Here is a 19,823-nt window from a genome sequence, read left to right as displayed (position 1 = left end):
CAGGGGCTGTCGGGGTGGGGCTGAGCTGCCGGGATGGGGCTGAGCTGCCGGGGAGGGGTGGTTGGGGGGAGGGTCTGCAAGCAGGGGTGGGGGAGGGGGGAAGTGGAAACAAAACAAAACTGTACATTTTTTTTTAAAGTTTGTTGAAAAGAATATTGTCTTATTCTATAAAACATTTCAAACCTAGTTAGGTTATTTGTAATCAAAAAACATTTGCACAGAAAGCAGCACTTAGGGCTGCCTGTTCTGTACCCTGCAGCTGGAAAGGAAAAGAATTGAAAATGACACCCTCGAGCATTCTAAGACAACTGGAATGATAGCCCAGTAAGGGAGAGTGGTGTGGGGAGGAGGAGACACCATGAGGGGGCTCTGCATAGCAGGCAGGAGTGGGGTCAGAGGGAGGAGCGCTGTGACAAGGGCAGTGAAAATAAACGATTGGCTCTTATCAATCACTTGCACCAACTAACCATTTGTATTTTCTTTACCAACCTTTTCCTCTTGGGATATCTGGTCTATTAGTCCAATGGGACAATGTCCCATTGTCCACTTTGTTGTGCCTTTGTGCTGTCTGCCTAAGGCACAGAGACTGCCAGTGGGGTGGTTCTATTATATAGGATTCCCAGGCCATGGGATTGGGGACTGCAGATCAGAATAGTTTGTCCCCATCCATGTTATACTCAATGAATTCCCATAAAATCTGGAGGAGAGTAGGAACACAGCCCTCAGTCTGAAGATGGTGATTTGCCAGGCCCTTGTCTCTGTCTTCTGAGTTGATAGAGGCAAGAGATCTCTAGAATCATTTGCTAAGATTGCCTGCCTCTTACAGTGTGAGGGAAGGAATGATTCTCAGGGTTTCAGCTCACAGAAACGCAGCAAGACGATGTTCACTGCGTCAGGATATGTATATAGGTAAATCCTGTGGTGTGGGCTGTCAGGCCCAGGTGCTGAGAATAGCAACTATTTTCTACAGTGTGGGGACTCTGCCCTGCTGCTGTTTTTGTTTTTGTTTTTGTTTTGATACACAGGTAGAAAGTGAGCAGAAGGGGGTGGGGGGGCAGCTCATTGGGGCTGCAGAAACTTGGGAAGACTGTGTGAATGTGTGTGGGTGCATGCAGGGGGAGCACCTGTTCCCAACTTTGTTGAAACAGGATTCCTTCTGGGGTGCTTCCTTGTGAGCCCCGGAGAGGCCTCTCATCAAGAGACTTCATTTGGGATCATTTAGTTTGTAACTTTACCTACCAACACCCTCCCCGTTCTTGACAGAACAGCTACAGGTTGCTGGGTTCAAGAATGTGGGCAGGATTGGCAATGCTCTTTCAATATTGAGCTTCAGTTTAAATCATCATCTTGCTTAGCTAAAAGCTTACTTAGCAACAGCATCCTACAGCACTTCCTGGTGAGAAAACATCTGGGCTGTGCTACTAGAACACATTTCACTTCCACTTCCTCACCTGAGCAGTTAGTTCTCTTGTTTAATCTTGTGCTGAGATTTGGATCTTCCCTGTCCTGATGTCCTTGCTGGGCAGTGCTTCTCTGGGTGTTCAGACCCTCATTCTGACTTTCTGGTCTGTTAGGATTCACCCTTCTGTTCAAGGACCTCTTTAAAGGCTATAGCAGGGCCTGGAAGGAGATAGCTTGCTCATATTGTGTCTTTTCTATTGCACCTGTCCCTTATGGTGCCACAAATGGATCTGTGTGTGGCAGTGGGTGGAATGATTGCATGTATCTTTTGTAACTCACTGGCATTATTAAGGGAAATTGAGAAAGCTTTGTTTATAATGTCAGGACAAAAAGGTAAAAACTGGAGCCCAAAGAAATCCCATTAGGACAAGATTATGTTATAATAGAAAACTTAATTTCCAGAGGCAGAAGCTGCCCCTTCAGATGTTCAGTCCTCCAACAAATAACACTTTTTTTTTTTTTTTTTTTTTTTTTTTTTGGTTTTTCGAGACAGGGTTTCTCTGTGTAGCTTTGCGCCTTTCCTGGAACTCACTTGGTAGCCCAGGCTGGCCTCGAACTCACAGAGATCCGCCTGGCTCTGCCTCCCGAGTGCTGGGATTAAAGGCGTGCGCCACCACCGCCCGGCCAAATAACACTTTTATAGTAGTATGTGACATGGATTATGGACAGTAGGGCCCACAGACAGGGATATAAACTTAACACTGAAGTTTGGGGCAATGGGTTAGAGAGTATACTTGCTATTGATTTGACAATAGAAAGTCTTTTTTTTTTTTAAGCTGTTTTTCTAGTTGAATGGCGAATAAAACTGCCACATCCTTGTTGGGTCTGTCCAGGAGGTCTCTTGCATCAAAGTGAATGTCTGCATTTTGTTTCTGTCTTGTGTTTTTATTATGAAAAGAAATGTTATAGTGGGTGGGGGGTGGATTGTGGTAACAGGAGGGATCCTCGGCTTTGTTTTTCTTAAAAGACTTGTTTAGTATTTTTTCGGACCTCTGTTGTAGTTGTAGATGGAAAAGCTTGTGAGAAAAACAAACAGCACACGGAGCCTGTAAATGTTTTTGCACAACCTGTAAAGCATTCTTGGAAGTGGCCAGTAAAAAAAGAAAAAAAGGGTTTTACCATTTAAAAAAAAATGTAACTGTGTCATTGTTTACATCTGTAACTTACCCTGTTTTCATTACACCATTCTGGCAACAAATGTAGGCACAGTAGTTCCAGTTTTAGAATAAATAACCATTTGGATTGAATTTTCCTATCTCCTGTGGCTGCACTGACTGGAGTGATCATGGGGGTTTAATAATGTATTTCTCTTTAATGTTTATTTTGAGACAGAATCTCATTTTAGCCCAGACTGGACTGGAACTCTTTTTTTTTTTTTTTTAAAGATTTAATTTTATTATGTATACAGTGTTCTGTCTGCATGTATGCCTGAAGACCAGAAGAGGGTGCCAGATCCCATTACAGAAGGTTGTGAGCCACCATGTGGTTGCTGGGAATTGAACTCAGGACCTCTGGAAGAGCAGCCAGATGTTCTTAACCACTGAGCCATCTCTCCAGCCCTGGACTGTAACTCTTAATCATCCTGCCTTAAACCCCAAAATTCTTCATTTGTACATGTTCATCACCACACCCAGCTTATTCACCTATTTTAAATTTTGGTGTGTGCACAATAGTGCACAGGGAGTCAAGTGTACATGTAGATGATGGGGGCAGGTGTCAAGCATGAAGGTCAGAGGACAACTTTGTGAAGTCTTTATCCTACCTTTATGCAGGTTCCAAGGAGCAAACGCAGATTGCCAAACTTACGTGAAGTGCCGAGCTGTCTCAGCAGCCCCTTCATCTATTGTTTAATGCTTAGTTATCAAGATGTACTAGGTGCACCCAAGGATAGTTTCTGTGTTGTATGACTGCTGTGCCCTTTTCTGTAATTCCTTCCCTTGGGAACCATCTATGCAGGGGTCTGTCTACCTAGTGTGTGCTAAGAGAAACGTCTTTTTTTTTTAATATTTTAAATTTCATTTTATGAGTGTTTTGCCTGCATCTAAGTCCACCCACTCCATATGTGCAGTGCCTTTGGAGGCTATTAGAGGGCATTGGAGCCTCTAGAACTGGAGTGACCCATGGTTCTGAGCTGCTATGGGGGTGCTAGGAACTGAATCCTAGTCGTCCTCTGCAAGAGCAGCAAGTGAGCAAGTACTCCTAACCACTGAGCCATCTCTATCCCTCCTCATACTAAGATCTGGAGCCATTAGAGTGGAGAATTTAACTCTTGGGCTCTGCTAAGATCAGTTGGCTGTTTGAGGTTAAATGAGAGGTTCTATTTATGAAAGCCATTAAGTTTATGCACAAATAATTATTACCTAAGCAGAAAATCTTCATTTTCCTAATGAATTGGAAGAATGAAAGTTACAAAGACATTACAGTGTTAGTGCTGAACAGATGTGCTGCTGCTGGCAGCAGTCAAACTCATCGCCTCACGTGTGTCACTGGAACTTCACTTCGTTTCCGTCTTTTTAAACAGAGTATTGCCTATTGTAGCCTAGGCTGCTACCACACCCAGCTCACTAGGATTTTTGTGTTTTTACTTGTTAATTTTTTTTGGGGGGGGCCCACATGTGTCGTAGTACACCTGTGAAGATCAGGGTGCTTTTGAGGAGTTCTCTATTCCACCATGTATGTCCCAAGGATTGAACTCAGGTCATCAAGCTTAGTGGCAGGCACTTCTACCCACTGAATCATCTTCCTGGCACTCATTATTGGGGCATTGTAAACTTAGTGTTAGAGCTAATGATAATTAGTGCACAGCTGGGCATGATAGCACTTGCCTTTTGTTCTAACACTAGATAGGCTAAGGCAGGAGGATTGTTATGAATTCAAAGCCAGTATATACCAGATTAGCCTGGGCTACACATCGATACTCTGTTTCAAAAAACAAATAAGAACAGCTGAGTATAGTGGTATATGTGTATAATCCTGGCACTTGGGAGTTGGAGGCAGGAGGGTCACAGTAAAGATCTTGTCTCAAAAAATCACTAATGGTCCACCTCTCAGCCTACTTAAAAAAAAAAAAAGATTTATGTTTATGCATGTTTTGCCTGTACATATGTGTATGTACTGTGTGTGTGCCTGGTGCATGCAGAGCAAGAAGACAGTGTTGGATCCTCTTAAACTGGAATTAAGGTCAGTTCTAAGCCACCATGTAGGTGCTAAGAACTGAACCTAGGTTCTCTCCAAGAACAACAGCTGCTCATAACCACTGAACCATCTCTTCTAGCCCCACCCCCAATTATTTTTAATGGATATAGCTCACACCTTGTCTGTAGGGCCGGTAGCCCTGTTTTCTACTCAACCAGATATTCGCCCGTAATTTGAACAGGTATCAAATTGAGGAAAGTAAGCTGGGTTTTTTAGGGGTAAAGTGAGATGACTGTTATCCTCATATCAGTATTAACATCTTGACTACTTTTGGCTTTTTACCACATCTGAGCTGATAAGATTTTCTTGCTATCCTGGTATTTGCCCAACACTGATACAGTAGGAAAAGCGTTTTTAGTCTCTGCTCTTCTAGGCATTGTGAGCAAGCAGGGATTATAACAAGGATCCTTCCTAAATTACCACAAGTAACAAGAAATAAGATTCTGAAATAACTGAAATCAAACTTCAGCATTGAAGGGGTGGTGGGGGTGGTGGATGTACATGTACAGGCATACTCTGTGGAGGTCAGAGGACAACTCTTGAGTTCTCACCACCTTGTTGGATCCAGGGATGGAACTCAGGTCATCAGGCCTGCAGTCAGTCACCTCTATTCAGCCCTTTGGTCATGACACTAGGGAATCTGCCTGCCATTACCCCCACCCCACTTTGGGTTCATTATTCCTCTCCCCTGTCATCTTAAGAAAGGACAAGATTTGGGAGTGATGGGTTATCCTGAGAACATACAGGTCATCCTGGGCAGCCCAGTTATATACATGAACAAAATTTAACAGGCCTAATTAGACCTTCCTACCCTTAAAGATATGTCCCTCAAGTTAGATCTTGATCCGTGAATAAAAACAACCGGGACTGTTATTGGTAGTCCAGGATCCAATATCATCTATGTTCACCCTTCAAGAAAGCTTCTGGAAGGTATTCTGGGTCTCCTAAACCTGCTTGGGCACTCATGAGATATGTGTGATCTCTAGCCTGGATAAAGGCGTGCACCACCAGGCTAGGCTGTACTCTTTTTGTTGTTGGTTTTGTTATTTTGGACTTCTTTGGTTCTTCGAGGCAGGATTTCTCTGTATAACAGCTCTGGCTGTCCTGGAACTCACTTTATAGTCCAGGCTTGGCCTAGAACTCACAGAAATTCACCTGCCTCTGCCCCCCCAAGTGCTGGGATTGAAGGTGTGCACCACCACCACCTGGTTTGTACACTTTCTTAATAGATATTTAGTCATTTTGAGGAGAAAATAAAAAGCCCCAATTCGACAAGAAAACACAAACTGGGCCGGGTTTAATCCCAGCACTTGGGAGGGAGAGGTAGGCGGATTTCTGAGTTCGAAGCCAGCCTGGTCTACAGAGCAAGTCCCGGGAAAGCCAGGGCTACACAGAGAAACCCTGTCTTGAAAAAACAAAACAAAAACAAAAAACCCACAAACTGAAATTTATTGTTTATTTAGCTCCAGAGAGGCCGAGGGACCGCGCTCCAAGATGAGCTGTATTACTACATTTGTATTATTACAAATAATCCCTCAAAGGGAACCTCTCTACATGAGATTCTCTTGCAAAATCCACTTTTTTGCAAGTGTGCTTTTGGGCTCAAATTCTAGTGAACTAGGGTACCCATGACTTATTCTTTAGGCCCCCCTATGCTTGGGCTCTCCGAAGAATGTCGAGTTCCAGATTCTATGGAACACCGAGCCCGACTCTGACTTCGAGAGGACAGGGGCAGCCATTTTAAGACCAGAGGATCACGTAAGGGATCGTTCCATATTGGGAACGCTGGGGGCCGCCATTTTAAGAGCAGTGCTGTACGGCACCTTGACGCGCCCCGCCGTGCCTGTACGCACAGGCAGCCGCCATCTTGGACAGCGGCGGTGGGCACTGCCGTCCCGGGCGCTGAGTCGGCCTGTGTCGCCCCTCCGCTCCTCAGCGCACCTCCACCTGGGGCTGCTGTCTCTGTGCCCGCGGAAACCCACGCTACTCGGTCTGCGTAGTTCTCTCTGCTTTCGTTGCGTGCCTGTGTAAATGGTCCGCAACTTCTGAACGCTCGTTTTAGCAACCCCCGACTGGGGGCGCTCGCGCGCCTCATACCCTGAGACCTCCAGCCCTTACAATGTCTAACAGGCTCGACTGGCCCTGTTCCCTGGATATGGCAAGTGTATCGGCTAAGGATCCTCTTTCCCAAGAACGCTAACACAGGCGCTGTCCTCTGAGGCTCTGGATGACTTTATTCTTCAAATGCCTTTACCTTTCCAATAGCTCCAGGTGAGACTGAGAACAAGCACCCGGGCATCCCCCTCTCCATTGCCTGAACGGATCACAGAGGGAATCAGGCAGGATTCTGGCAGTTTAGCGGGGTCCCTCTGGATGGAGTAAAAGATGCTTGCAGTTGGCCTCAAAGGGTGAGGAGATGGGGTAGACATGGGTAAGGAGGGCTTGTGCTTCAGCTAATCTCATGATAGATATGGGTAGAAAGGGGCTGCTACAATTTACGACCTAAGGGCGGGTCTCGGAGGGGGAGATGAGTTCAGAGGAGGGACAGAACTCTTCAGAGGAGGGCACAGAAGAACTTCTTCTCCCGGAAGGGGTTTTCCGAAGTGGGCACAGGAGTGATGAGGGGATCCTCACAAGCGTGGGCATCACAGTAAGTCATCAGGTCTGCTGCTGCTTTGGACACCTGGGGCACAGCCAGGAGGGGAAACGTTAGCCAGAATATCTGAAAGGGACTGCAGCTCCCTTCGCCAAACAGGCTATCTTTTAGTTTCTAGTGCCCTTTGAGACAGTCCATCCCCTCATCCCCACAGTCCTTGGGAACAGCTTTGCTGACAATGCCCAATTTCTGCCTCTGACCTCAGGGTGTCAAGAAAAGAAGCATCTTTTCCCCGGGGTTTGAAAACCTACAGCTGAGGCTTGGAGAACTAGTGGGAGCCAGGGTCGCACCCACCTTTATCCGGCACAGGCTGGCCTCAATCTTAAGCTGCTCCACCATCTTGCGTGCTTGGCCGATACTCATGGTGCTGTTCACAGGGGTCTCTCCTTTCATCCTGGAGGAAAGACACGGCCCAGTACTCTCGGCTGAAGCACTCAGCTCTTCAACAACCACACGCCTGGGATTGTGCCCAATATTTTGCCCCCATGTTATCTCCACTCTGCAGTGGCCATTCTTTCTCTTTTTCTCAGTGGGGAGAATGGAGAAGAGAGAAATGCTCTCCAAATCCCTGGCTGGAGCCTGGTCACCAAACTATACAAATGATTTAAGGATTTCCAGTCTTTGAGCCAAGTATGTTACCAGCAATGAAAGCCTCAGTCAGAATGAGCCCCACCCTGATGAAATCACATCAGCCACCTGCCCCCTTAAACCCTAATGAGAGAGGAACAGGCTGTTCTCTACTCACCTGAAATGACAGGCGGCGGCAACAGCCTGGGATGTAGGGTCAGTGGGGAGGGGGCACCAAACCCTGCCTCAGAGAGGTGCCCCACCCTGCAGGGACTTGCAGCTAAAAATATCTGTAGCAATGACAGCTAATGCAGAGAAGGTCACTAGAGATGCTCAGACTGGAGGTCCTTGGAGGGGTGGTCTCAGTTTCTGCAGCTCAAGCACTCTCCAGATGCCTGGTACCTGAAGGATGAAGGATGCTGGAAGGAGCTGCTCAGATTCTGGCGCATACCAACTGCCTGGCCAGTGGGGGGGGGGTCTGGCTGCTATTTGTATCCCCTGTGCACACCCCCACTGTTACTATCTCATTACCTGCCCCTATCCATTGTAGAAGTCCTTAGTCTGAACTAGAGCCCTCTCCAAAGGACCTGAGGTGGAAGCAGGCTCCCCTCTTAAGTGGGGTGGTCTGGGCCTATGACAGCCCCTGCAGTAGAGTCTGTATCCGTTGCGGGAGACCCTGCTCATTTGAAAATCTGACATCAGCTGGGCTCCTGCCCCTCCCCCCGAACCCTGACACAGCACTCAGCACCTGAATCTTCCTTTCTTTCACAGTGACCCTCCATTCTGCATATCCAGGAAAATGTGACGTTCTACAGGTGATCAGCTTCTAGATCATCATTTTCTAGCCACAAGTGACTTGTGTGGGGATATCCAGGGGCAGCAGAGGTAACCATCAGGAAGATATCTAAAGAAATGATACAGCAAAGAAGAGAAGCTGGGGGAAAAGAGACATGCAGAGACCAGATCAAAAAAGGATCAGATAAAGAGGAGGTAAGGGAGGTACGGGAGCTAGTGTGAATATTATGAACACAGGTGGGTTTCTTGGAGTGGGGAGTAGGGTGGCAAGCGGTGGAATTGGGGAGATAGGGAATTGATTTGAAATTTTTCATGTAATCGGAGTAGATTGCTACTATTCAAAAAGATGTGCCTCCTGGAGGACATTGTCTAGAAGATGCCACCTTCAAAGACCTAGTCTGGTGTTTTGTAGGGATGCTGAGGTTGACTGCAGCAAGTGGGTCACAGGTCGATCATGCAGTGAAAACTGGAGACTGAAAGGGGCTGAAATGCTGCTACGCTTGACTAGCAGACAGCAAGCCATCTGCGCAAAAACACACGATTTGGGTTCTAGCTGTGTGCAAGGTTTTCAGGGCGAATGAGTCCCTCCCCCCCCCCCCCAACTCCCCTTGGACGCCTACAGGCCCAAGGACTTCTACTGAATAAAACCAGCACCCATGTCACCACCTCCACTCCACCCACCCCGCCTGCACCCGCATTCTGTCTTCTTGGGTGAAAAGGCCGGTGGTGAAGGTTTCAGCGGAGGGCCGTGATTGCGGCTTTGAAAGGCTGACCAAAGGGACACTGTTGAGTCTCAGCCTGCCTCCAGGATTATAGTGGGGTCTGGATGGGGAGTGCATTGCCCCTTGGGTCGCCAGTCGCCGAAGTGGAGTGGAATGCCCTTCTGGCAGGGACAGTGGGGGAGCACAAAATAGGAGCAGGGCATCTCACAGGCCCCGCCCCCTGCGCTGGGGCCCCGCCCCTGCGCGAGCCCTTCCCCTGCGCTTAACTGGCGTCTGACAGAAGGGGGCGGGGCTTCCCCGGCAGCCGGAACACGCTTCCCTAGGTTGCTTGGGCAGCCCGAGGCTGGTGAGTCGGCCTCAGTGCGGTGGCGGGCTGGAGTCCACCGCGTTACCTCAGGGGTGGGCGCTTCAGCGTCGCTCCGCGGGTGGGCCGCGGGGCGCTGTGCGGGGTAGGGATCGCCCCCTCGGTCAGCGAGGTCCAGGCGGAGGGGAGATCCTCGGGAGGCTGTGCGACCATAGGCAAGTCACTCATCTTCGCCTTGCAACCCCTGGCGTTGTGTATCCATGTCATCTGTGCTTTGAGAGAGTTTTAAGGTCCTCGTTCTGTGTATGGAATAATGCTGTGAATGTGTCAAGGAGGTTTTTCCCGGGCTCCGGTGACTGAAGGAAGGGATCCACTGGCAGGGGCTGGAAGGAAACCCAGTGGAGGAAGGTGAAGGAGTAATTGGAAGAGAAACGCATGTGGAACAATGGCTTTGCTTTGTCCTGCTATCTCTAGTTCCTCAAAGCCAGTTGAATAAACTTGTCTTCTTTGTCCCCAGCTCCCTGGGGAAAAAACCATTTTTGCCCTCCTCTTTCTCCAGGAACCTCCAGCTGCCCTATCCCATGGCCAAGGGTATCGTCCCTGTGGAAGGCCAGCCAGGAACTCAAAGCCTGAAGCTGGGGCCAGATCCTCTGCTGTCCCCATCATGGTCAATGACCCACCAGTACCTGCCTTACTGTGGGCCCAGGAAGTAGGCCATGTCTTGGCAGGCCGTGCCCGCAGGCTGTTGCTGCAGTTTGGGGTGCTCTTCTGCACCATCCTTCTCTTGCTCTGGGTGTCTGTGTTCCTCTACGGCTCTTTCTACTACTCCTACATGCCGACTGTCAGCCACCTCAGCCCTGTGCATTTCTACTACAGGTGAGGAGACGGCTCCCTTAAAGTAGAAGAATCTTACATTGAAAATTGCTCCAAGGACTCCTGGGTCATCCTCTGTCAAATCCCATTGTTGACAGAGGATGAAATGTTAGCCCAGTGTGCTAACAGGACTTTTCACCTCATAAGCCAAGGCTGGAGCAGGTCTGGGCTGGTAGGGCTCTAGGATTCTAGATCCACCTGTGCTGCTGAATTCTGATTAAAAACCTGAAGAAGAGCCTGGTCACATCTGTAGTTCCAGCACTTGGGAGGCTGAATTGGAAGGATTATCTTGAGTTCAGGCCAGCCTCAGCTACAGATTGAGACCTCGTCTCAAAGGAGTTTTTTTTTTTTTTTTTTTTTTTGACTAGAAAGAGAAAATTTACTTTTAGACTCAAATAATTAAAGTCTGCTCTGTATAGGTTGCATAAAACCTTTTAAGCCACTGTAGAATTTTGAGCCAATTTAACCCCTTGGGCATCTAAGAATTAGCCTGGCTTTTAGCACAGGAGGTATTAGGAAATGCGTCCTTTGCCTTTTAGTTTACTGCCACTTACCCCCCAGTTAATCTGCACAGTAACACCAGATAACTACCTTCTAGTTCATTCCCGTTTTACTCATGCTGCCAAACTCTCTGTCTGCCCCAGCAGTGGCTGTCGGACTAGTCAATCAACAAGTACAGAAAACAGTCTTGGTTTGGTTTGATTTCTGGTTTTTCGAGACAGGGTTTCTCTGTGAATCAGTCCTGACTGTCCTGGAACTCAGTCTGTAGACCAGGCTGGCCTCAAACTCACAGAGATCTGCCTGCCTCTGCCTCCCAAGTGCAGAGATTAAAGGCATGTGCCACCAACGCCCAGCCAGAAAACAGTTTTATTATTATCAATTTTAAATCTTTTTTTTTCCTGTCCCTAATCCCTAGCCATGTGCTGTCCTTTTCAAAGTAGATCTTAAACATTTAGGGAACATGAATCTTATTCATATAGGAGAGATGTCAGGCATGAGCTGTGTATCTATTTGTCATGTGTAATTTTGCCTATAATTTATCTTAAAAGATGTATCCATAGACCCTTTTGGAGGAATGTTTTCTTTTTTCAAACTAGGCCCGAGACCAGAACTGAATGGGAATCTCTAGGGGTTGGACCCTGAAATCTGCATGCCCTGAGCTCTTTAAGGGAGCCTTAGAAACACCTGAGTGTGCTTTGGTTCCTGCCTTTAGGTTCTGTTCTAATAAGGAAATAAACTGAAATAGTGGGAGGAGAATGAAAGCCTTGTTTTGAAATCTTGACTCTCTTGGCCACATTTGTTCTGGGTTTCCCTAATGGAGAAAAGGGATGGATGACAGGAGGGAGCCGAGAGACCAGGTGTGTGGGCAGGCAGGCAGAGGAGGTTCTGTCACTTCACAAAGTATCATTCCCTTCCCACTTAGGACAGACTGTGACTCCTCCACCACCTCACTCTGCTCCTTTCCTGTTGCCAATGTCTCGCTGGCTAAGAGTGGACGTGATCGGGTAAGTATGAGAGCCAGAGAGAAGAACCAGGAAATCTTTGATGGCTTGAGAAAGATGTGGAGAGCAGGGATTGAGCAACAGAGATTTAGGAGAAAGGCTCTGAAGCAAACGGAGTTGAAAAGAGAGTCTGACTGTTGGTCCCGTCACTGTGGCATGTACCTGTAATCCCAGCACCAGGAGGAAAAGGCAGGGAGATTAAGTCCAAGCTTGAGGCCAGCTGCAGAGCCAGACCCTATATCCTCCCAGAAGAGAAAAAGGAGGGTCAGGGCTAAGTCCCAGTCGGTAGAGTACTTGCCTCATATGTGTGAGGCCCTGGATTCAATCTCCAGTGTCAAGTTAAAATCCAAATGACATGTATGCAGCAAGCGTTAGGAATGACCCCATCTTGCACTGGTCACTTGAGTCATAGCTCCTTGTTAAAGTTTGTGTTTTAGGTCCAGTTGAACAAATCAGCTAGTTGGAACAGCATGGCATCCACTCAGGTATTAGAAGCTAGTATGTAAGGCCAAGTGTGGTGGTCCATGGCTTTAATTCTGGCACTTCTGAAGCAGAGGCCAGCCTGATATACACTGTGAGTTCCATCCTAGTCAGTGCTACATAATAGTGAGACCCTGTTTTTGTTTTTGTCTTTTAAAAGAAAGAAAGAAAGAAAAGAAAAGCTGCAAGGTTATACAGAGAATCTGTGTCTCAAAAAACCAAAAAAAAAAAAAAAGCTGAGCCAGGCAGTGGTGGCTTGCACCTTTAATCCCAGCACTAGGGAGGCAGAGGCAGGCAGATCTCTGAATTTGAGGCCAGCCTGGTCTACATAGTGAGTTCCAGGACAGGCAGGGCTATACAGAGAAACCCAGTCTCAGAAAACAAAAATAAACAGACAAAAAGCTGGTATATAAAATTATGAAATGATTAACAAGTATGTGTTACCTATTATCACAAAGGGTACCATGCCAGAGGACTGGCCAGATGCCAATGTGCCTAAAAGAAACCTGGGAGCATGACAAGTGTACATGGAGACAGCCTTCTCTACTTGGCAGGCTGTGAATGTTCTGATAAAGGATAGGATTCCAAACTTTAAAAGGACCTTGAGGATCAGTGTCAGTTTTTATTACAGGAATTATTTTAGTTATCAATCATAACTTGAAAGTTACTTTTTAGAAATAACATTTAAGAAGAAACTTACTTTATGATAGTGTGCCAGCTCTTGCACAGTGTTTTTTTTTGTTTATTTGTGTGTTTGTTTGTTTGTTTTTCCAGACAGGGTTTCTACATGTAGCCCTGGCTGTCCTGGAACTCATCCTGTAGACCAGGCTGGCCTCGAACTCAGAGATCCACCTGCCTCTGCCTTCAGAGTGCTAGGATTAAAGGCGTGCACCACCTCTGCCTATGGAGGATGTCTTGAATTTAGGAGTTTAAAAGCATCCTGGCCAAGTTAGTTCCAGGCCAGCCCATATTGATAGCCTGTCACAAAAACAAAAACAAAAACAAAAAAAGAAAGAAAAGAAAGAAAGGAGCCCATACTTGAGAGGCAGAGGCAAGAAGGTAGCCTGGACTACATGAAAAACAAACAAAAAATGGTTAGCCTTGAAGTTCTGATCACCCTGTCTCAGCCTCCTATGTCCTGGAATTAAAGGCCTACAGTACCAATCCAGTCTGGAAGTAGGCGACCTCAAAGTTGCCTCAGGCTCCTGTGTGCTGGGATTATAAGTGATGCCAGACATGGGTATATTTTTCAACCATCCCTTTTCTAGTTTTTTTTTCTTAATAGGTTTATTGAGATAAAATTTATATAATATAGTTTACCTCTTAAGGTATATAGTTCTATCACTCTTATTTGTTTATTTATTTGCTTTGAGTTTTTTTATTTGCTATCGAGTTTCATGGGGTAGCCTTGGCTGGCCTAGAACTTGCTATGTAGATCAGGCTGGCTTTGAATTCATAAAGATTCACCTGTCTCTGGCCTCCTGAGTTCTGGGATTAAAAACCTGCACTGCTGTGCCGGCAGTTGTATCATTTTTAGTAAATTCAGTGTTGCACACAGGCACAAATAGATAAATTGAATTTTTCTTAAATTAAGAAATTACGCTGGGGGCTGGAGAGTTGGCTCAGCAGTTAAGAGCACGGGTTGCTCTTCCAGAGGACCTGAGTTCAATTCCCAGCACCTACATGGCAGCTCACACTTGTCTGTAACTCCAGTTCCAGGGGATTTGACACCCTCACACTAATGTCCATAAAGTAAAATTAAGTTATTTTTAAAAAAAAGAAAGAAAGAAATTACACTGGATAACAAGATGATCTCCACTACAGTGATTGTGCAAGAGCTGGCTTGGGAGGTAGAGCAGCGCTTGCTTAATTAGTAAGTGACAGAGGCTGGGCCCAGGGGGACAGCTCCAGCAGCGCACAGGCTGAATCACAGATGGCCCAGTTGGCAATGTGACTGTTCACTTTTAGAGAAGAAATGCAACAGGGCCCTTTCAGAACTCAGACCTAAGAGCTGACTGACTGAGTGAGTGTGGTGAGTGCCCAAAATTTCAGCACCAGAGGCTGAGGCAGAAGTTCTATGAATTTGAGGCTATATAGTGAGTGCTAGGCCAGCCAGAGATACATAGCAGAACCTTGTCATGTTGTGTCACCCCTCCTCCCCCCCTCCCCCGCCATCCCCAGACAGGGTTTCCCTGTATAACAGTTTTGGCTGTCCTGGAACTCAGTTTGTATAGATCAGGCTAGCCTCAAACTCACAGAGATCCACCTGCCTCTGCCTCCCAAGTGCTGGGATTAAAGGTGTGTGCCACCACTGCCCGGAACATGACTGTCTTAAAACACAGGGTTCCCTACCTGACAACCCCCACCCCCAATAAAAAGAAACCAGTAAACAAGATAGAATTCTGGAAAGCCAGGTTGCCCAGTGACCAGGAGGGGCAGCATTGAATCAGGATGTACTTTTTTTTTTGAATGATTAAAACAAGGCAGGCATGGTGGCGCACACCTTTAATCCCACCACTGGTGAGGCAGAGGCAGGTGAATCTCTGAATTGGAGGCCAGCCTGGGCTACAGAGTGAGTTCCAGGCCAGTCAGAGCTATATAGTGAGACCTTGTCTCAAAACACCACAACATTTTTTTAAAACAAGATGTATGTTGTTACATTGGGCAGGTGCTGATGTATGGACAGCCATATCGAGTCACCTTAGAGCTTGAACTGCCAGAATCCCCCGTGAATCAAGACTTGGGCATGTTCTTAGTCACTGTTTCATGCTATACAAGAGGTGGCCGAATCATCTCCACTTCTTCACGCTCAGTAAGTGTTTAAGGACAACCTAGGAAGTTGTGGACAATGATGGGAGAATCAGTATATATGGCTAGTACTTCAAGAGAAGACCTCCTTGACTCTGGGATCAGGCCCAAACCAGGATAAGTGAAGAATCTGATTAACAAGCCAAACATTTGCCAAACACCTACTATCTGATCGGCATGCCCATCTTTGGAGTAGTCTAAAGAGTACAACTGCTCTCAGAATAAGCAGACACCAGAAACATACCAGCTTTGAAACAAGTGGCTTAATTGCTAGAGTTTTATAGTAGTTTCCTCCTAACCACACCAGGGAGAAACGCAGGGTTCTTATTAGCACGTGTCGGACACATGTTCAGCACTGGACCCCATTTAAAACCACATTATGAATATCTGTGTTCAAGGGAAGCTTCAGGAGGTGCACTGGGACAGGGTCCCAAGCCCGAAAACAGACTACAGGGGAAGGTCCATGAGAACAGACCGCTTACCTGAGACTGGGGTTTTAGAGACGGGCACTCTGCCGTATTAGAATGGAGAAGTGAAGTCGGGTAGCAGGGAGACGTTTCTGAAACAGATGGAGCGGTTGGGTGGGGACTGAAAGTCAGGAGGGGAAGAAGAAGGAACAGGGGGCTTGGAATGAGCAGCATACATGGACTGCTCAAGCATGGGGCAGACTGGAAAGAACACCTGTCCCCAACCTTCCCTTATGGCCCTGTCAGGTGATGCTGCATTACCGCTCCCACCTGCTCCAGATGCTTGACACGCTAGTGTTCTCCAGCCTCCTGCTGTTTGGCTTTGCTGAACAGAAGCAGCTCCTGGAGGTAGAACTCTACTCGGACTACAGGGAGAATTCGGTAAGTGGGGTGATGGAATAGGAGACACCCCTCCAGTTAGCCCAAGACTGCACCTGAGGAGCCCATGGGTAGGCAACTACAGTAGCCACAAAGGCTGGAAGTGGACCTCAGACTGGGCTACTAGGAGTGAGAGCAGCAGGAGCCCAGCCCGACTCTGCTCTCACCCCTCCCTTGCAGTATGTGCCAACAACTGGAGCCATTATTGAGATCCACAGCAAGCGCATCCAGATGTATGGAGCTTACCTCCGAATCCACGCCCACTTCACTGGGCTCCGGTAAGAAGCCACAGAAGAAAACCCTGGCAGCTTTCTTATGGCCTGCCCCAAAATGAGGAGAGTTCCAGGCAGAAGTGACTAGTAACATCACATCATAGTTTACAAAGGCCAGAGGCTCTCTTCCCTAGTTTCACTATGTGTATTGGATTTCAAAAGAGCTTCTTAAGAATCCCATGTGAGGGGTTGGAGAGATGGCTCAGCAATTAAGAGCACTGACTGCTCTTCCAGAGGGCCTCGGTTCAATTACCAGCACCCACATGGCAGCTCACAACTGTCTGTAACTCCAATTCCAGGGGATCTGATGTATTCTTCTGGTCTCTAGGGAGACCAGGCATCCATGTGGTGCATGTACATATATTCAGGCAAACACTCATATACATTAATCCTAGCACTCAGGAGGCAGAGGCAGGTGTATCTCTGTGAGTTCAAGGCCAGCCTGGTCTACAAAGTGAGTTGGGACAGCCAAGGCTACACAGAGAAACCCTGTCTCGAAAAAAAAAAATTTTTTTTAAATTTATTATGTTGTGTGTATGAATGTTTTGCCTGCATGTGTACCACATGCATGCCTTGTGCCTAAGGAGGTGGGAGCCTCCATGTGGGTGCTAGGAATTGAACCTGAATCCTTTCCAAGAACAACAAGTCCTCTTCACCACTGAGCCAACTCTCCAGCCCCATTTTTTTAAAATCTCATACGAGATGACACACCCGATCATTACAGCACTGGGGGGCCTAAGGCAAGAAATCTTGAGCTACAAAGCAAGACTATCAACATAAATATGAAAAGACAAGAAAGGGAGCACGTGAGCTGGTGCAGTGCTCTGTCTAGTCCCTGCTACTCGGGCAACATAGTGAGATCCACATACATCGCCATCCACCCACCCTGATAAAATCCCCGTGTAATCCCACTGCCTTGTTCCATTGGCTCAGCAAGAGTTGGAGTGACAAGAGGTCACAGTTGAAACCAGCATAATGCTGTGGCCCTGTGATACTGCGGCTGCCTGAAGTCCTTGGCCTTTGTTAGAACCTGGTGTGGCGTGGTCTGGTAATTGGGCTGAGGAAGTGGGTGCCATAGTGGCAGAGGGCAACTCAAGCCACGCTCAAGTTGTCCCACAACTATTTCTGGAGTGATAGAGGCTAGTGCTGTCTGGTAACTGCTGCCCCCTTCCTTGTTCCTGTTTCCTCCCTCAGGTACCTGCTGTACAACTTCCCTATGACCTGCGCCTTCGTGGGGGTCGCCAGCAACTTCACATTCCTCAGCGTCATCGTGCTCTTCAGCTACATGCAGTGGGCGTGGGGGGGCATCTGGCCCCAGCACCGCTTCTCCTTGCAGGTCTCAAGGGGCCGAGACCCTGTTTTTCTTCCTTGGTGACCCGTGTTGGCGATCAGGGTCGGGTTGGCGATAGGGCATGAGTACTGCAGAGGGAAGTCAGGCTCCCCTGCTCAGTGGTTACTCCTCCACAGGTTAATATCCGACAAAGGGATAGCTCACGACAGGGTGCCCAGCGTCGGATCTCTCGCCATCAGCCAGGTAAAGGGGTTGGTTGACAGTATCATTGAGAGGTAGATTAGTTGGGTTAGAGGGATTGCCTGCCTCTAGTAGAGAGCATACCTACTCTGAAACTGAGGGTGTGAGGAAAGGCTGAAGGAGGTGCAGTTGGCACTGCAAGCCAAGCTGTCCACGGAGCCTAGCTGTCCTCTCTTTGCCGGACCTGAAGGCCAGGAGGAGTCTACCCTGCAGTCAGACATGACAGAAGAAGGTGAAAGCCCTGAAGACCCCTCAGGAACAGGTATGATGCGGTCAGTTCCTCTTCCTGGCTCCTCCTAAGCACTCCCCTTCAGTGCCTGGGTCTCACCTCTGTCACACCCCTGTTCCCTTTTTGACTGAAGAGGGCCAGCTGTCTGAGGAAGAGAAACCACAGAAGCAGCCCCGGAATGGAGAGGAGGAGCAAGAGCCGGAGGCTAGTGATGGTGAGGGGCACTGTATAATGGAGTGAAGTGTGGTGGGGATGCTACTCCATCCCTGGTAGCCTGTCTCATCTGCAGTTTTGTTTGGCCCCTTCCTGGCTCAGGTTCAGGCTCCTGGGAAGATGCAGCTTTGCTGACGGAGGCCAACCTGCCTACTTCCGCCTCTACCTCTGCCCTTGCCCCTGAGACTCTGGGTAGCCGTGAGCCTTCAGCGGGCACCATCAGGCAGCGTCCAACATGCTCCAGTTCCTGAACAAAAAGATTCTTCACATTCCAGCACTTTCCCGTCTGATCCTTCTCCCCTTGCTGTTCCCTTAATAAACTATTTTGTGCCAGGCGCTTGTGTGAAGGTCGGAGGACAAATTCCAGGGGTCACTTCTCTCCTTCCACCGTAAGGGTTCTGGGGAATCAAATTTGGGTCATGGAAGATTTTGTTTCATTGGTGTGTATGTATGTAAATGAACCTACATAACTATATGTGCACCACATGTGCGCAGGGCCCATGAGGTCAGAGAGGATGTCGGATTCCCTGTAACTGGAGTTACTGGAGATACAGACAGTTGTGAGCTACTATGTTCATACTGGGAACCAAACCCAGGTCTTCTGCAAGAGCAGGATGCTCTCTTAACCACTGAGCCATCTTTCCAGACCTGGGCATCCATTTTTTATTTGTTTTTGGTTTTTCAAAGCAGGGTCTCTCTGTGTAGCCCTAGCTGTTCTAGAATTTACTCTGTAGACCAGGTTGCCCTCAAACTCACAGAGATTCACCTGCCTCTGCCTCCTGAGTGCTGGGATTAAGGACATATGCCACCACTGTCCAGCCTTATTATTTGTTTACATGTGTATATGTGTGCTTCTCTATGTGTATGGACATGTATGTTGCTAATTCTCTCAGAGACAGAAAAGGGTGTAAGATCCCCTAGCACTGGAGTTACAGGTAGCTGTGAGCCTCCCATGAATGCTGGGAACTGAACTTCAGTCTGTGCAAGAGCAGCAAGCACTCTTAACTGCTAAGACATCTCTTCAGCCCTCAGTTTGTTCCCTTTTTACATATTTTATTTTTAATTATCTGCATGAATATGTGCATGTGAGTTCAGATACCCTTGGAGGCCAGAGGAGGACACTGAATCCCCCAGGGGCTGGAGTTTCATGGCTGTGAGCCACTACCTAGAGTTTCTATTGCTGTGATGAAACACCGTGACCAAAAAGCAAGTTGGAGGCCGGGCGGTGGTGGCGCACGCCTTTAATCCCAGCACTCGGGAGGCAGAGGCAGGCGGATCTCTGTGAGTTCAAGGCCAGCCTGGGCTACCAAGTGAGTCCCAGGAAAGGCGCAAAGCTACACAGAGAAACCCTGTCTCGAAAAACCAAAAAA

The 19,823-nt window shown here is 47.7% G+C and overlaps 2 protein-coding genes across 4 annotated transcripts; one reads left to right on the top strand and one right to left on the bottom strand.

Annotated features, from left to right (window-relative positions):
* The first annotated feature begins 6,111 nt into the window (after positions 1-6,111).
* On the top strand, positions 6,112-18,788 carry Bscl2 (BSCL2 lipid droplet biogenesis associated, seipin). Of its 3 annotated transcripts, XM_052762762.1 has the most exons (12): positions 6,112-6,927; positions 8,651-8,869; positions 10,260-10,576; positions 11,997-12,078; positions 15,224-15,367; positions 16,077-16,211; positions 16,389-16,486; positions 17,675-17,816; positions 17,948-18,014; positions 18,202-18,273; positions 18,374-18,454; positions 18,556-18,788. In XM_052762762.1, the coding sequence occupies exons 2-12, from the start codon at positions 8,792-8,794 to the stop codon at positions 18,702-18,704; spliced, it is 1,365 nt and encodes a 454-aa protein (XP_052618722.1). In that variant the 5' UTR covers positions 6,112-6,927; positions 8,651-8,791; the 3' UTR covers positions 18,705-18,788. The 3 variants fall into 3 exon arrangements, with proteins under 3 accessions (XP_052618722.1, XP_052618721.1, XP_052618724.1); XM_052762761.1 differs by lacking the exon at positions 6,112-6,927 and having other exon boundaries at positions 8,428-8,869; XM_052762764.1 differs by lacking the exons at positions 6,112-6,927; positions 8,651-8,869 and adding an exon at positions 9,636-9,742.
* On the bottom strand, positions 6,873-8,362 carry Gng3 (G protein subunit gamma 3). The gene is made up of 3 exons (XM_052762769.1): positions 8,058-8,362; positions 7,607-7,706; positions 6,873-7,339 (listed from the first exon to the last, which is right to left on the bottom strand). Exons 2-3 carry the CDS (start codon positions 7,703-7,705, stop codon positions 7,211-7,213), a joined length of 228 nt encoding a protein of 75 aa, XP_052618729.1. The 5' UTR covers position 7,706; positions 8,058-8,362; the 3' UTR covers positions 6,873-7,210.
* Positions 18,789-19,823: the final 1,035 nt, after the last annotated feature.

Source organism: Peromyscus californicus, unplaced genomic scaffold (assembly GCF_007827085.1).
Source record: "Peromyscus californicus insignis strain IS unplaced genomic scaffold, ASM782708v3 Scaffold_4__1_contigs__length_199733344, whole genome shotgun sequence".
NCBI lineage: Eukaryota > Metazoa > Chordata > Mammalia > Rodentia > Cricetidae > Peromyscus > Peromyscus californicus.
The sequence above is the reverse complement of the archived record's forward strand: the minus strand, read 5'-3'. Positions and strand labels throughout refer to the sequence as shown.

What these genes read in the sequence shown, in the direction of transcription:
- Gng3 (XM_052762769.1), bottom strand. Translation starts at nt 7,705, where the DNA reads ATGAAAGGAGAGACCCCTGTGAACAGCACCATGAGTATCGGCCAAGCA. An exon ending in CCAGCCTGTGCCGGATAAAG is followed by an intron (nt 7,340 to 7,606) that starts GTGGGTGCGACC and finishes GCTGTGCCCCAG; the next exon opens with GTGTCCAAAGCAGCAGCAGA.
- Bscl2 (XM_052762762.1), top strand. Translation starts at nt 8,792, where the DNA reads ATGATACAGCAAAGAAGAGAAGCTGGGGGAAAAGAGACATGCAGAGAC. An exon ending in CTAAGAGTGGACGTGATCGG is followed by an intron (nt 12,079 to 15,223) that starts GTAAGTATGAGA and finishes TACATTGGGCAG; the next exon opens with GTGCTGATGTATGGACAGCC. An exon ending in GATCTCTCGCCATCAGCCAG is followed by an intron (nt 18,015 to 18,201) that starts GTAAAGGGGTTG and finishes CCGGACCTGAAG; the next exon opens with GCCAGGAGGAGTCTACCCTG.